The sequence below is a fragment of the Callionymus lyra genome, chromosome 1 (genome assembly GCF_982586985.1).
Source record: "Callionymus lyra chromosome 1, fCalLyr1.hap1.1, whole genome shotgun sequence".
Lineage (NCBI taxonomy): Eukaryota > Metazoa > Chordata > Actinopteri > Syngnathiformes > Callionymidae > Callionymus > Callionymus lyra.
Genome location: NC_141818.1, coordinates 9,339,962 through 9,357,457, shown reverse-complemented (window position 1 = coordinate 9,357,457; position 17,496 = coordinate 9,339,962). Strand labels below are relative to the sequence as shown.

The 17,496-nt window shown below is 36.4% G+C and overlaps 1 protein-coding gene across 2 annotated transcripts in view; it reads right to left on the bottom strand.

Annotated features, from left to right (window-relative positions):
* Positions 1-1,195: 1,195 nt before the first annotated feature.
* The window catches only part of frmd3 (FERM domain containing 3), a 45,348-nt gene continuing 29,047 nt past the window's right edge, over positions 1,196-17,496 (bottom strand). For both annotated transcript variants that reach the window (XM_087792007.1, XM_087791997.1), the window contains exons 10-15: positions 14,313-14,401; positions 12,053-12,127; positions 9,804-9,872; positions 9,605-9,729; positions 3,130-3,349; positions 1,196-1,787 (exon numbers count right to left, since the gene is read on the bottom strand). In XM_087792007.1, the coding sequence (XP_087648133.1) occupies positions 1,307-1,787; positions 3,130-3,349; positions 9,605-9,729; positions 9,804-9,872; positions 12,053-12,127; positions 14,313-14,401 (1,059 nt within the window). In that variant the 3' untranslated portion in view covers positions 1,196-1,306. The remainder of the gene's footprint in view (positions 1,788-3,129; positions 3,350-9,604; positions 9,730-9,803; positions 9,873-12,052; positions 12,128-14,312; positions 14,402-17,496) is intronic.

Here is a 17,496-nt window from a genome sequence, read left to right as displayed (position 1 = left end):
TAGTGAATGCACCTTTTCCTGATTCTGAAATGACATCACGTAATCTGAACAGTTGTAATCTGTGTAAACGCTTTGTGCTATAGCCGCTGTAGAAAAAAAAAGAAAAAGAAAACCAAAGGATGCTACCGAGCCGACAAACACTGCTGGTAGTCTGACAAAATATCTTGAATTTCCTCCTTAAAATGTTCTATATATATATCTTTTTTTTTTCTTCTTCTTCTTTTGTAAACACTTCAAAATAAGCTCAGAGTGAGTCGGACTCACTGAAAAATTCCTGAATCAGATACAAATGTACAAAAACCTTAAAAACGACTTTGAAGAGTCGTTTCGCTATATTTAGAACGTGCATGTGACTCTAGCTGCTGTCACTCACTCCCTCTAGCCCCGCCCACTCCTTCATGACTGACACCTGGCAAATAGTTTCTTTGTCAGCATCAGGAGCCGAACCTCAATCCATCTTATTTTATTTTCAACTTACGTAACCTTTCATTCTCTTCGCTCTGCTGGGCAAGTGGAATTTTATCAGTGCCATCAGAATATTGAAGGTGGAATTGAACATTTTAAACGTTGATTTGTTTTTATTGAAATGTTGTTTTTATTTAGCATTGAAGTCATTTTTTTTTCAATTTTTCACTTCTATAAATGAAATTTTAAATAAATTGAATAATTTAATTCAAAATTGTATTTATTTATAGAGAGGTAGAATTCCTTAAACATTTTTTTTTAATTTAATTTAATATTTAAATACTTTCAAAATAAATTACTTTTTTTGTTGAGTTTGATATTCTTAAAAATAACTTTTATACCAAATATTTATAATGAATTTAAAAGGCTATAAATAATTACAAAAAAAAGGAATTTAGAACATTTATTTAAAATAATAATGGAATAATTACATGAAACTCTTTTAAAAAAAAAAAGAAGTAAATTCCTTTCGGAAATGATTATTAATAAATTAATAGTTTTTATATTTCATTCATAAAAAACAAACATATTCAACCTGTCAACAGACAGATTGGATTCAATAATTCAATAAAAAAATTGGTGAAATGTTTGAATTAAATGACTTAAAACACTAACAATTCGATACCTAAAAAACAACAAAAACATTTCAATAAAATAAGTTTCAACGTTTGAAATGTTAAATTTAACCATTTAATATCCTGATGACACTGATCTCCTTCCATACAAAAGTCTTTCGTCACATGTGAGTTGAGCAGAAGAAAACTAATATATTAACTTTTCATGGATCTTTCTGGAAAGATCCACACGTGAAGAGACTCTTGAGCAGCCGGTCTCTCCCGGTTTAGTCCGACCAGAGGTTCTCCATGGCCATGCTGATCCTGCACAGGACCCAGCGCCGCAGTGGGCAGTAGTACTCGTAGTGGAACTGCTCGAACTCGGGCGTCTGCCGGATCTCGTGGAGGAAGGAGACGTCGATGTCCGACTCCAGCAGCAGCAGCAGGGTCGGCACGGTGACCAGCAGGACGCCCATCACCACGGCGACGAAGCGGGCCGCCGCCAGGACGCAGGCGTTGAATCTCTGGTTGGACGAGAGCAGGCGAAGGCCGCTGGACAGGACTCCGCCCACGCGACCCCGGGCGGCCAGTCTGGTCCTCTCGTAGGCCCGGTCCCGCTCGCGCTCCGCCTCCAGCTTGGCCTGGATCTCCGGGTCGGCGTGAAGCTCCCGTAAGAGTCTGGCCGGGCTTTGGACGGGCGAGGAGAAGAGAAGGTCCACGCCACCTTGAGTGTCGTCCACCGGGGAGGGCATCATGCTGGCACAGGGGCTGCAGGGACACAGTAGAAACTCATAGGATGTGAATAAACATGGAAGTCCATCCATCAGAAGAACCATCAGAATTTTGAATAGTTAAATCAACAATTAAAATGTTAATACATATTATTTTTTTTACTGAAATGTGGTTGTATTTTTAAGCATTTCATTATTAAAAACATATTAAATTTAAAAATGTTAGTTGAACTTGTTATTATTATATAATTGAATAAAAAAATAGAATAGTTTCAAAATGAATTAACTTTCTGTTACACATGTAGTCTGACCTTCTAAATCCAATGATTCCAAAATATATTTTCTAAATTAAATAATATTTAATTCGTAGGCTTTCAAATACAATATAAAAATGTTGGTGCCGTCAATACAGACTAATCCAATCGAACACTGACGCCATCGCCACATTTTTAATTGACAAAAAACTACGATTAGTTGCAAATTGCTGAATAATATTGTTGCTTTGGACTTTTGTATGGAAATAGATCAGTGTCATCAGAATATCAAATGTTTAAATTTAACATTTCAAATGTTGAAACTTTGAATTATTTCATTGAAATGTTGTTGTTGTTTATTAAGCAATCAATTTCATTTTTTTTAATGTAATTTAATTCAAACACTTTTATTTTAAAAGTTGAAATTGTCTATTGAAAGGTTGAATATGTTTTTTTTTTTTTTTAATTAAATATACAAAAATAGATTATTTTCAAAAGGAATTAACCTCCAAATTTTAACCTTCTTATTACTTTATTTTTAAATAAATCTTCTAAATTTTTTATTTTTATTTGTAGCCTTTTAAATTCAATATAAATATTCGGAATAAAAGTTATTTTTACATTGAATTAATGGAATAAGAACATCAAACTCTAGGTATAAAAAAAAAGGAATTTCTTTTGAAAGTATTTTAATATTTTAATACATTTTTGATTAATTCTACATTTTAATAAACAAACAACATTTTGAATTAAATTATCCAAATCCAGCAGACCTTCGACGTCATCACATGATCATCTGTGCGTCGCACGATTGAGTGTAAATGGCTGAACGTTCGATCAAGTAGCTCGGTGCTCGTTTGTTATGGTCTGAAGGCACTTTTATACCAAAATTTTTATGTTGAATTTAAAATGCTGCGAATTAAAACATATTGAAATTTGAAAAAAAATTAAAATCCATTTTAAGAAATGAATAAATTCAACCTTACAATATAGACACCTTTTAACTTAATTATTATACTTTTAAAATTACTTGCTTAACCCTTTTTTTCAGGGTCACGGTGACCCAAATTCACCCCTTCAATATAGTGCTGTCACTGATATCCTTCTGTAGAAAATGCTTCAAACCTGTACGTCAGCTCAGAGATGGTCAGAGGGCCGGACTCGTCCTCCTTGGCTTCTTCGTCGGTCTTGGGCGTCTGAGGTCTGAGGTGTGAGGTTTCCATGGAGACCCGGCGAGGCTGCAGGTCGCTGACATGGTTGGATCCTTCGAGTTTCTCCGCATCCTTGAGGACGACCGACGTGCTGAGAGGAGCCGTGGAGACGGACTCTTGGACGGGAGCGACGCCTGGAGACCAACAGAGACGGAAATAAGTCACGTGACACCCAGAGCATCTCATGACGTGTCGAGCTGAGAAGGTAAATCCAACAAAGTATACATCAAAGACAAGAATTTCACCTTTGTGTTATCTCTGGGTCAAGGTGACCCGAAAGGCCCGGAAGCAAACGGGTTTGTGGTATCCCTTGTGTTGCATCTGGGTCAAGGTTAACAACCTCCACCTTTACCCAGATGCAACACAAGGGATACCACGAACACATTTGTGTTTGGGCCTTTTGGGTCACCTTGACCCAGAGCTAACAAGAGGGTTAAGTGGTCTTTAAAGATAATTTCACTAACTTTGTGTCTTAAAATGAGAGTTAAGTAACAAACAAGAATTATGGTCGGTAGAGAGAGTCGCTATAACCTGTGATATAATTTTCACTTAATATGTTGTTTCACTAGAGACATTTTTTGTTAGTTTTTTTTTCTATTCTGGATGAATGCATGTAATAGCCTTTAGAGGGCAGAGCATGCATGAAGTAGAACTGAAGGATAAAAACAACAAATCAGCTATTTTCATTATTCAAGAGCAGATTTTGAATCGGATCAAAATGTATCGAATAAGAACCTTATGACATGAAATATATGGATAGAACAGAAACTGGACTTGATGCGCAGGCCGAGGAACCAGTTCAATCCAATTACAATATGGCTGTTGTCTCATAGTCTTTACTTGTTTATCTAACAACTTTTTGATAGGAAGAAACAAGATTGCGATCAGACTTTGCAAACGAAAAAATTAACTTTGGAAACCAGTTGAATGAACAGAAGTGAAGAACCAAAAGTGTGTGTTGTGTGTGTGTGTGTGTGTGTGTGTGTGTGTGTGTGTGTGTGTGTGTCTCTGCAAGAGTTTGGGCGACTGAGCCTGGATTAGTAAATCGTTGACAAGTTAAATCATACGTCACCCTATCATCTCCAGCTTAATCCAACACAGCTGATCTTATTTATAACACACACACACACACACACACACACACACACACACACACACACACACACACACACACACACACACACACACACACACACACACACACACACACACACACACACACACACACACACACACACACACACACACATAATCACACAAACGCACAAACAACTGTAAAACTATGACCTCATAAAATCATTTATAATAATTTTATCTACACAGTAGTTTCAATGTACAACTATATATAGAGCTGAAATAAACTTAATCTAACTATACAAACAGTATATTTGGAATCTATTTATTTAAGAAAAATTAAATAACCACACAACAGGGTCAGTTAGTAACCATGGCAACAAAGTGTCTTTATACTGGTTCAATCGCGAGACACACTTGTGTGTCCTAACACAATCTTGTCACGCTTCACGTCTGAAGAGCACTTGTGTGTAGCAAGTTGTTCTCTTTTATTAATAACACACTTTGTCAGGTCATTCCTCGTCGAGTGAGTCACGACGTGAGGCGTAACATTCCTGAGCGGCCACCTCACACACTCACACACTCACACACTCACTCACACACTCACGCACTCACACACTCACGCACTCACTCACACACTCACGCACTCACACTCTCACACACACACTCACACGTAACATTATCGAGGAAGGATCTCCCCAGCTATGAAGTGTTGACAGAGATGTTTATCCCTGTCATGTGACCCCATCACTGTCAACCCTGGACTAGAATCTGCTGAGCAATCACTTTTTTTTCTTCCATCTGACAGACCCTACAAAACCCACAATGCACTGCAACAGTTCATATCAATTATAATAGCGTATCAGTCCGAGACATTTAGTTGATGCAGCCTTTATTTGTTGCCTGTGTATGACTCAAGTAGACGATTTAAAGATGATTATGATCTTCATGACTTTAAATATCACAGCAGCAAGTGTTATATTTATATATATTTATGTAGTAATGGCTGCTCTAATACATCTGATTCAAATACTATTACAGAAGAATAAGTTTGAGAAATTATTCCATATAACGTTCTAAAGCAGACCTGTTGGAAAAAACTGACTAGGACCTGTTGGAAAAAAAAATTACTAGTTCAGCTTTTATGTAACTTGGTTAGGTTTTAGCAATTTCTGTAACAAATTGACTTTATATCATTGATTTCTCTACATTGAGAATATTTAAATAAAATTAACATAAAATGGAAAAAAAATCGAATTATTTCTTAGTTGTTTTTAGAATATCATCAAGATTTCAAGAAAAAACGACGGTAATGACGTTAAAAACTTGAAAGATCGCAACACTTTATTAATTTACCTTCTATTTTTTATCAATTACTATTTCAACTCTTTTTATTTTGTTTTAAATACCTTTGTTTTTTGTAATTTTTCTGAGTATTTATTTACAGTCAAAATTATTTAAATTAATTTATAAAATATATAAAAACATTTTTTTATATTATTAGATTTGTTTTTGTAACTTTAGTTGTTCTTAGTAGCCTTTTTCATTTTTCCAATAATGGCCTCTCCTTACAGTGTTTATTGTCAGGGTAAAATAAGTAACGTTAGCGCCACCTGCCGTCCAATTGAGCTAACTGCTATATTTCAAATGCTAAAAAAGCGTCAAACTATGCAGACAAAATAAACCTCGGCTATAAAAAGATGGTGACGTGGGAGGTAACGACTCGGGAGAGATCTGAGTTTTTCCACATTCAAAGTGTTGGTTCCTGACGTAGGTTCGCTCGTCTTACTCTGCTCGGGGGTCGCCTCCTGGGGTCCCGGGCTGATGGCGGCGATGCGTTTCCCGTGTCCCACCAGCCGCACGTAAACGTCCCGGGTGGTGTGGTTGGCTATTCTCAGGTGGAGGCTCCGTTGAGTCGTGATCTTCACCTGACACCTCAAAGAATCCGCCACCAAGATGGCCGACCGCTGTTCCTCCTGGGTCTCCTCTCCCGGGTGAAACACTTGTAGGGCCCGACCCTCCTCCTCCATCGCCTCGCCGTCCACTCCTGCCGGGCCGGCGTCTAGTCCGAGTCCCTCCGACCCGCTCTCCGGTCCAGCCTGCACGTCGCCTCGCTCCAGGACCTCCATCGTTCAGCTCGATGACAGAGGAGGGGGACAGCTGTTTGCTCCGAGCCCCCCGACACTGAGTGACTGTTGGCTCCAGCGACTCACTGAGGGACGTACGACAGATGCAGCCTCCATCCACGGACCCCGCGACCTCCCGGTGAATGTCAGGGATGCGAACAAAGACTGGAGGGGCATTAGAGGCAGATCAGCGGCAAAGCTGCGGCTTCTAAAAATATCTGGGGGGGGGGTCCTCGCTGGAGAGCAGCAGCTAATCTGACGCTGATAAGGATGAAGATCACTTTCATTTCCACTCTCCAAGACTTTGTTTCCACTTCGCTCTCATGAGGCCCTTCGGCTCTAAAGTAACTTTTCTCAACGCCTTCAAGACTTTTACGCCTCGTAGAGTGAGACCCCATCATCTGACACATAGTAAAAAAAATACTTTTAAACTATTATATACTTTCCATCATCATTAAATAGAGAGAAACATGGACATGCTTCCTTATATACTGTTAGTTAGGGGTGTAAGAAAACATTGATGTACTTAAACATCCAATCTATATATTTGTCCGATGCCGTATCAATACTCGACCACATCGTTTTTTGGGGGGTTTCAGATAATATTTTTATTTTAGTATTTTTTTTGGTTTACAATTACTGTGTATAAAATTAATTTATTAGATTTTTTTTTCATTTACAACTAACATGCCTAGATGGCCTAAAGGAAAATTGAAATCTTGCGAGATCCCGGCGTTGACTAAGCACGAGAGGATACAGTCGATTTCAGCAGCAAACAAAGCAGTTATTACTTAGTCAAGAGTCGTAAAGAGAACTGTAAATTCTGCAACACCAGAGTCAAGTACTCGGACAATACTACAAATATATCCTTGTTACTACGGTATCATATATCGGAATATACTATATGGTTGCTTCTGTATCGTGATACGTATATTAACGCCAGATTCTTACACACACACTACTATATATATGACAATAATGTGTTTGTGCTTTGAATGGCCCTTTTGTGTCCATTTCATGAGCTCTCGGAAATAGTACAAATAATAATAATAAATCATGGAAAATATTGATTGTCTAAAGAGTCAGAAACGACCTTAAACTAATTTATTTAAAGGAAAATCACTTTTTTAAGAAATCACTATGAAAATGATGCAGTTTATAAATTACATTTATTGAAACTTGTGATTTAGTTTCAGTTTTAAGATCCTAGTCTTACATAATGTTAATCACAAAGACACTATTTCATTATGTGAAAATCAAAAAATGTTATGATGTTTTTTCTAACTTTGCTGGTTGCTCAACTTCAACACCCAATAATATACAGTTAAAATGTTAACAACTTTTTAATTTGATTACTATTGTCTTTTGTCTTGTTTTTCACGCTAATATTGTATCAATAAGTGAACAAAAAAAAACCCACAATAAGCAACATAATAACAATAAAACGCGAGTATATTGCTGGTTAAATCACCTTTAAAAACACTTTTCAAAAACGTGTCTTCTGTTCTCAGCCGATCCAACATGTGAGAAGTTCAAACCTCCCCGAACAAGAACAAGGTCAGAGCTTGACTGGAGGGTCAGCTTCCTGTTTCCTCTCCGACGGTCAGATTAGCCGCCCTCGATATAGCGACTGACTTCAGGGACACTTTATCCTCAAGTCTTTGCAGCAACTTTCACAAGTCTGTGGTCGAGCTCAAGTGGAAGCGTTTGTTGTGTTTGCTTCACTTACCAGTGTTTGTCAGTGGGAAGGGTCAAAGGTCAGAACCCTTACAACTCTTTCATGAACTACTTTTGATTATAGAAGATTCATTAAAAACCAAAACATTGATTATTTGATAGAAACGATGCAGATGAGAATCAAAAATCAAAATAAATTCTGCTCCAGTAGTTACGACCAGACCCGTCACTGACGGTGACACTAGAGTCACTTCAGGGAAGGTCGTTGCAGGTCAATCGATGAAGGACAGAGAACAGACGGAGGAGGTGAAGTTCGGTAACACGAGAGGAGAGCACTGGATCTGCTGCAGAGGTCAACGGAAGGTCATATCGACCGGACCAGGGACGGGGGGTGTTGATGTGACCCTAGTGTTGTTAGAGAAAAAACACTAACGTTTATTATCGGAAATCCTCGTCTGTCAATTGTTACGGACAGAACTTCGGATGAAAATAAACAAAAACAAATCATATAGATTTTTGTTTCAGCTGTTTTCACTACATTACAGTGTTTTTTCTTCTTCTTTTTTTTCCTTTAATTTGTAAAACAACACACCTTTCAGACATTATTAATTAGGGGTGTGATACACCAATATATCGCAATATGAATATTTATTAATAATTAAAAGCACCTTTTTGATTTCTTGATGTTTTAAAACCATATTGTCTTTTTTATAATATTTATTTATTGTTTGTATTTTAAAAAAAAGTGTAAAGAACATAAAAATAATTCGATTTTTTTATTTTATTTATACTTAAAATGCAAATATTCATGGCGTTTGCAAATTTTTGTGTTGCGATTAAACTTCCGGCCGCTAGATGGCAGCAGTCATTGCGTTCTCTGCAGTAAAAGGAACAATTAAACCCGCTAAAATCCCGACGATGACTGAGGACGAGAGGATACACTCGGCTCCAGCAGGTTTTTAAAGCTGATGTTTGGACATATTTAAAAACAAATGAAAGCAGTTACGACTTCGTCAAGAGTCACGTGGTCTGTAAATTCACCAGAGCCAAGTACTCGACAATACTACAAATATGCACAGGTTACTACAGTATCACAATGTATTGTATACTTTTCTCCGGCATCGGTCCATCATGACAAATGTCGTTTTGTACTCCTCCTCACATGTTGCAAAAAAAAAAAGTAGATGTAAAGAAGAAACAGACTCGGCGAAGCTTATAATTAAGTTTGCTGTGATTAAAACTCGTGCCTGGTTCGTGTCATACTTTCCTCTGAGGAGACAAAGTCATGACAGCCAACGCAGACACACCGGCATCCTGTGGAGGATCATGGGAGGTATTTATAGACGTGGAGTCTCCAGGGAGACGGAGCATCAGCTGCTCAATTAACGCTCAGATGGAGAGTCTTGCATACGGACTTGCTACATCGGGGACCACACCTCAGTGTGTGTGTGTGTGTGTGTGTGTGTGTGTGTGTGTGTGTGTGTGTGTGTGTGTGAGTGTGTGTATCGCTACCGTTGTCCAGAGCCGTCTCCTCGTACTCGTTGGTGGAGGGCAGCGCCGGTACGAGCGGCTCCATGTTCATGATGAGGTTCTTGTGGCTCAGGGAGTTGAAGCTGCGACTCTGACCGAAGCGAGCCCTGAAGACACGGAAACCAAACGTCGTCCCGACAGCCTCCGTCGGACTTGAAGGAACATGTCGCGAGCGTCTCACCTGCGGACCTCCGGGGGCTCCCTCTGGATCTTGGAGCTCGCCTCGATCACCTCCTTCGCTACTTTTCCACTGGAGGAGACAGAAGAGAGACAGAGAGTGTCAAGAAATGTAAAGAAACCTTGTTTTATCCTGAAAACAAATGTGTTTGAGGTATCCCGTGTGTTATCTCAGGGTCAAGATGACCGGGAGGCCTGAAAAAACAAGTTTGTGGTATCCCTTGTTTTGTCTCTGGGCTAAGGTAACACGGAGGCCTGAAAACAAATGTGTTTGTGGTATCCTGTGTGTTATCTCAGGGTCAATGTGACCCGGAGGCTCCAAAACAAGTGTTTGTGGATAAAATTGAATAATTTAAATCAATTTATAAATTGAAAGGTTGAATTTGTTTATTTAATTTGTTGTTTTAAAACAATATATATAATTGAATAATAATAATAAAAAGAATATATATTTTAAATTACATTTATTTTACACAAAGTTTGATATTCTAATTCCAGTAATTCATAAATAAAATGTACAAATTCAATACATTTTTTTATTATTATATTATATTATATTTATATATAATAGCAATACTAATATGTATTTAAAAAATAAGAATTAAATGAATTAAGGAATAATTTCATTTATTTTGAAAAAAGAAAATCCTTCGAAAAATAAACATTTCAATAAAAAAAAGTCAAAGTCTCAACATTTAAAATGTTGTATTCAACCATTTAATATTCTGATGACACTGATGAATCTTACATGAATTTCTGTTTCATTTAGGGTGATTTCATGAAATCTCTTTAATTTTGTACACTTTCTTTATTGACGTTATATATATTAATTCATTTGTTTTCTTATATATTAATTGCATAATAGGATGTATTTTCCAAAATGTATCTTGACCTCAGGTTCCACAGTTACCTCTTTTTATTATGTTCTACTTTGTATTAATTACACATTTTCCAATATTATAATTTCCTTTAAACACATTTAATTACATTATATTTAAACATATATAGGGAGCACATGTCCTACTTAGTGCTTTTTATATTCATCTTTATTTTAAGTCATATTAACCGCAGCTATTTAAAATATAAAGACGTTGAAAAGTATTATTATAACTATAATTATTATTATAAGTAGTAGTAGTTATCAGGAGTATAAGGATGAAAAACAAGTCAAATCCACTCCTGGCAGAATGAAATGAGGTGAATATGAAATGAATCTAACTTCAACAACAGTGATGGATGTAAACCGTGTGAAACATATATTTATTTGTGTTTCCTCCCACAGTGCATCAGAGCCACTGGTGTTCCTGCGCAGCACGAGCAGCTCTATTATTCCCACTGTGGCGTCGTGGGAAGTGAACTCTGACTGCTGGAGTGTTCAGGCTCCACTGTCTCCTCCATTAGTCACCAAATTGATGGTTCGGCTGCTAAATTAGAGGCGAAAAATCTCCGGGGCAGAAAACACCCACTTGATATCACAGCGAGGACGATAATACAAGAGCTGAACACAAGGTTACAATACAAACATGATATGAATGTAAATTATATAAACGATTATATACAAATTATATACAGTATATATATATTTTTTAACTACTTTTAAAGTTAACATATATAAATCAAATACATATAGACAGATGTATTCACATAAAATTGCAAAAAAATGAATGAATTGAAACTCAATGATAATCTTAAGATATGTAAAAATTGCAATAAAATAACATATTCTCATAACATATTAAAACAACATTTATTTACAATATTACTGAACATAAGGTTACGATAAAAACATAATATAATCTTTCACCTAAATTTATTTTATTTCAATTAGTACACACTATTTATAATTATCTATATTAGAGAAAGTATAAATACATTATAAAGAACATAAATTAAATTAATCTGAAAGGGTATAAATTGAAAAAAAAAGAGTTAATCATTCAATAATTCAATAAAAATTAAAGAAATCATTTGACAGTTCACATCAATAAATAAAATACATATAGACAGATGTATTCACATTAACAGTAAGAGATTTTGGGGAGAATTACAAAAAATGAATGATTTAAACTATAATAAATCTTAAGATATGTAACAAATTGCAATAAAATATGATGAAATAGTTTTTGTGGGTAAAAGTAAGAAAAGAAAAAGGAGCCACTTGTCGAGGGATAATCTTTAGACTTGTGTGGTTGAGCATTAAATCTCATTAAATGTATTTAAAAAACGTGAAAGATGGACATGATCTTCGCTCACCTGTATCTAAATCTGCTCCCTTTGAAGAAAATGTTGCTGCTGGAAACCGTCTTTATCTGACTGGACTTTGCACACCTGTGGAGACGAGACCATTTTGTCAGGAAACAAGTCAAACTCAGACGTGGAAATTGACGTTTTTTCCACCATTTTAAGGACTTGTTTGACCCTTGAACTGTTGACATCTGCAAAAACAGACCTGAGGCAGTTTCCCGTGGATTATTCAAACAAAACAACACAAAACATAATAAATAAAGTAGCATCTAAAGCTAATAAACGGCTGCTCTTGCTGTTATTTTCTGAATGTTATCAACAGCGTTCCCCTGATGATTTGATTAGTCGGGTCTGATAAACTCGGACATTCGAGAACGTCTCATCCAGAGACACACAAGCTACAGTCATTAACCGATCGATGAGCTCCGTTATATGAGACCATGGACTTCCTGGAAGAAAGTTTCTACAGATAAAAAAAAATATTGTGAAAAGAGGATTTTAACAAAGAGATTGTGTTCAGTAAAATAAAAACAATAGTTTTAATGATGATAAGAATGATTTAAAGACTACTTTTGTTTTTACTGTTTTTTTAAATTGTATTTTCAATTGTTTTAAATTTTTTATCTTACAAAAAGCACTTGTGAACCAAAAGGTATTGTGTTCATACTTGAAAATAATGATAGAAAATGTATATAAGAATTAAATTAGAAAGCTGCGTCAGACAATGAAGAAATGATGGACCAGTAACACAATTTATATAACTTTGTATCACGATTATTCCTCTTATAAATCTTGTATATTTTATTTTATTTTATATTCTATTTGTACATTTGCACAGGATTTTTTTGTTATTTTTACCTAAATTGTCTTTTTGTACTTTGTTCATGATGTTGTATTTTTGTACTTTTTTACTTGAGGTTGTATTTTTTAAAGATTGTTATGAATTGTTTTGTTATTAAAGATTTTATTTGTTCAATTTTGTATTGATATGTTTTGTTACTCAAGAGTGTATTTTGTCAAGATTGTATTGATATATTTTGTTACTAAAGAGTGAATTTTGTCAAAATTGTATTGATATATTTTGTTACTAAAGAGTGTATTTTGTCAAAATTGTATTGATATATTTTGTTACTCAAGAGTGTATTTTGTCAAGATTGTATTGATATATTTTGTTACTAAAGAGTGAATTTTGTCAAAATTGTATTGATATATTTTGTTACTCAAGAGTGTATTTTGTCAAGATTGTATTGATATATTTTGTTACTAAAGAGTGCATTCTGTCAAGCTTGTATTGATATATTTTGTTACTAAAGTGTGTATTTTGTCAAGATTGTATTGATATATTTTGTTACTAAAGAGTGTATTCTGTCAAGATTGTATTGATATATTTTGTTACTAAAGAGTGTATTTTGTCAAGATTGTATTGATATATTTTGTTACTAAAGAGTGTATTCTGTCAAGCTTCTATTGATATATTTTGTTACTAAAGAGTGTAATTTGTCAAAATTGTATTGATATATTTTGTTACTAAAAAGTGTATTTTGTCAAGATTGTATTGATATATTTTGTTACTAAAAAGTGTATTTTGTCAAGATTGTATTGATATATTTTGTTACTAAAGAGTGTATTTTGTCAACATTGTATTGATATATTTTGTTACGCAAGATTGTATTTTGTTACTCAAGATATTATTTGTCAGGGATGAGTTGTTTTGTTGGTATTTTTAATTATTCTTTGCTGTTTATCTTTGAAAACCGATGCTGCTAGAAAAGTGAATTCTTCTGTGAGACTAACAAAGTATATAACTATCTATCTATGAAATGTTTGAGGAAAAAAAAGAAAAAGTAACACAACTTATGATAACATTATGTTCAAATTGAAACAGCATCTCAAAACATTTCCTCTACAAAAGCTTCATGCGGCTACACATCATGACTCAGCTCTAAACTAACCACACCAGATATTTCCTGGACCGCTGAGTGATGCCTTCATGGACCACAAACTGCCTTCAAATTCACGTTACAGTAAAAGCCATTTCCTAGCTTTTATTTATTAAATCAAATGATTTTGAGTTGAAATAATAATAAAAATACAATTTGTGGATCATCACTGAAACATTTATAGCTTAAATAATGTAAAGCTTTTAAACAAAACTGGATTTTCTTCTGAAAACCTTGTGGCAGATGCTCGTGCTAGTGTGTGTGTGCGTGTGTGTGTGTGTGTGTGTGTGTGTGTGTGTGTGTGTGTGTGTGTGTGTGTGTGTACGCACTTATAAAAGGCCTGATTCTCCACCCCGCACTTCCACAAGTGTTTACACGCCGCGGGGGTCGAAGTGTGAAACGTCAACACCAGTTTCTTCTGCGCAGAGAAAGGACAAAAAAACAGGAAGCGACATCAACGAGGATCACTGTTGCATGCTGGGAGAGAACAAGGGTGACACGGTGCTGGACACCATGAGTGGAAGCTGCGCTCAAAAATCTGACCGACCGGACACACAACGTTTTTTACGCATCGAGACTGAACACATTCATTTGATGCCAATGTTCTTTAATTATCAATGGAATTGGGGGGATTTTTTTGGGGGGATCACCCTCTGGATCCAAGAGTTTTTATAGCTCCATCGCTGACTTAGTGCCCATGAGCCACACTAGCCCTTTATTTAATAAAAACAGCAAATTACATCAACTTTCCTATGGGTTTGGTGATAACATCTTCTGATATTGTTCATTCTAGAGCTTGTTTAAGGGTTGATAGTGACGATTTCTGCGTGTTTAACACTTGCTTTAAGTGGCGTGAGTAACTAGAATTTTACTGTAGCCATGAGTCAACACTACTCTTCAATCATAGAAGATGACTCTGGATTTTTCAAGTCACATGAATTAATCACCTTGGCAGAGGTATGTGTCGTCTCAGTGCTCACGTCGCAGTTGCCGACTCAGACCGTTCGCACAGCTCCACGTGTGTCCCAGCATGATTTAACTTAAACATAGATTTTTTTTATTTATTTATAAAAGTGATTGACACGCATGTGCTGCCATGTGTGTGTGAGGTTTTTGTGAGTCCAAGAACACAATCCATGTCCCACTCTGGTGACCTGAAGTGACCTCGCACCAACAGAAAAGTGATTTAAAGGAGCGTTTGAGGATAGAAAAGTGAGGGCAGCAGGTAAAGTGTGTGTGGACGACGACAACAATCAGGATATGAAGCGACGACGCACAAGACAACGATAACAACAAATGGATCATATTTTGCTGGAAGATATGATCCACGAACACACTTAAAAATAAACAACGGTTTACGATGAAACATCGGAATGAAGTGAAGGAAGGAAAGTCACCAATATATCTTGGAGTCAAGCTACAACAGGGACTTTTATTTTTGGTTACGTATCTACTCACCATCGACGACTATGTTTACACACGGAGAGAAGAGACAGAAAACACAAAGATGAAAGTGCATTTTTTCAGCTGATCGTGAGTTTTGCCGAGCAGACGAGAGAGAGAGACACACATCGGACGAGAGCTGCTGTTATCCTCCGTAATGAAGAGCATAATCGTGAGATTGATGGAGCGCCAGGCTGGAAGATTAGCGAGCGACGCACAATGTCATTGTGAGTCCATGTGTCAGAGACCTCACGCACCACAGAGTGTGTATTGTTGTGTAGATTTTCAACGACATTTGTTTTTCTTAACGTTTTCTCATAGTAAACGACCAATCGCTCTAATGTTACCATCAAAGCTCCAGCACTTTGACAGCTTCTGAATAATGGGGCGCAGGGGGCGCTCTGGAGCAGCTTCTGTCACGACATGTTGTTTTCTTCTCTGACAGTCAGAGGTCACTTCTGTCCTGAAGTCTTGTTCTCTGTGGTTCATTTATAGCCGGCACGACAACACGCCATGATGTGATTATACAATGACGTTTTATAAATGCCTGGTACTATTGGTCCACAAACAAGGAGTCCCATAATGCACTGCAACACTTCACACGTGTATTCATGATTCAAGAAAGGAGAATAAAAAGAGGCACGATGTCAACGATGCATATTTTTGTAAGGAATGTTCTTATATTGGAAATAAAGCTGGTCCAGTTGAATTTGACACTGGAAAATATAGACTTAACATGATGGAGAAACATAAAAAACAAACAAACGAGAAACTTAATGTGATTGGGAAACATAAACAGGAAAAAATACACAACAAAAAGAGACTTAATATGATGGAGAAACATAAAAAAGAAAAAATACACAACTAAAAAATTGTTCTCTGTGTTATCTTGACCTTTTAAGTATATATTTTATTAAGTATTGTTTTGATTGTTTAAGCACTTTGTGACCGTGGTCTGGAAAAACGCTATATAAATATAAATTACTTACTAACTACTTACTTAATATGATGGAGAAACATAAAAATTAAAAAAACAAAAAACAAAAAGGCACTTAATATGATGGAGAAAACGTTAAAACTAGAGATAAGGCCTTATGATAAAGCTGTGTATTGATACAGTGTCTTAATTTTGAAAGGCCACTAGATGGCACTCCGAGTTAGAAAATTATGCCACAATTCATTGGATATATATATATATTACAGCCAAATATTATCAAGCAGAGAGTACCATCTAGTGGCCTTTTAAAAGAAAAAAGACACTGTATCATGACACACTATGTTCACTCTACAGCTGTATCATGAGGCATCATAAGCCCATCTCTCGTAAAAAGTAAAAGAAAAAGGCCAAACATGTCGGATATAAATGAAATGGAAAGAAGTAAAAATTGTAAATGAAAAAAGAGAAGATAAAATGCTAAAATGCTAAGAAAAGGGGTTAATATGATGGAGGAAAAAAACAGTAAATGACTATAGGGATAGGGAAATGTAAAAAGAAAAAAAGGAAAATATATATTTTATAGTTTCATTCTGAGCTATCACGGGCCACGTTAATACAGTTAAAGGGCCTCTTGGGGCCACGGAGACGCACTATTGCCAACCTCCTCATTTAGAGAAAAATGGTGAAGGAGGAGTTCAAGGTCACGACTTGGACACACTGGAACAAGTGCGGAAGGAGATTTGCGAGTGAGAGTGAAGAAGGAGTTCAAAGATATCACTAAAGCCTGTGTTTGGAGAAGAATGTTCTTCACCTCCTTCTCAAGCTGGACGTCTGACACAGTCGCTGCTAACCTGCCAGCCGGATGCGACCACATGACTGCCAGACTCAAGACGCCCGAGGAGCAGCAGAACACGGCATCACGGAGCGAAGGAAAGAAGGAGTCGTGTGTTTAACCAACGACGTCACACGAGCTAAAGGTCGGTAAACGCACCACACCGTCCTGTTTACGGTGAATTCTTGCTGTTAAGCTGATCTAAAAACACAGCGACACACACACACACACGTGCAAATAAACTGTCTGAGGACGGACACACATGTTTGCAGAACGACAGAACAAATAAATGAATGTTTAC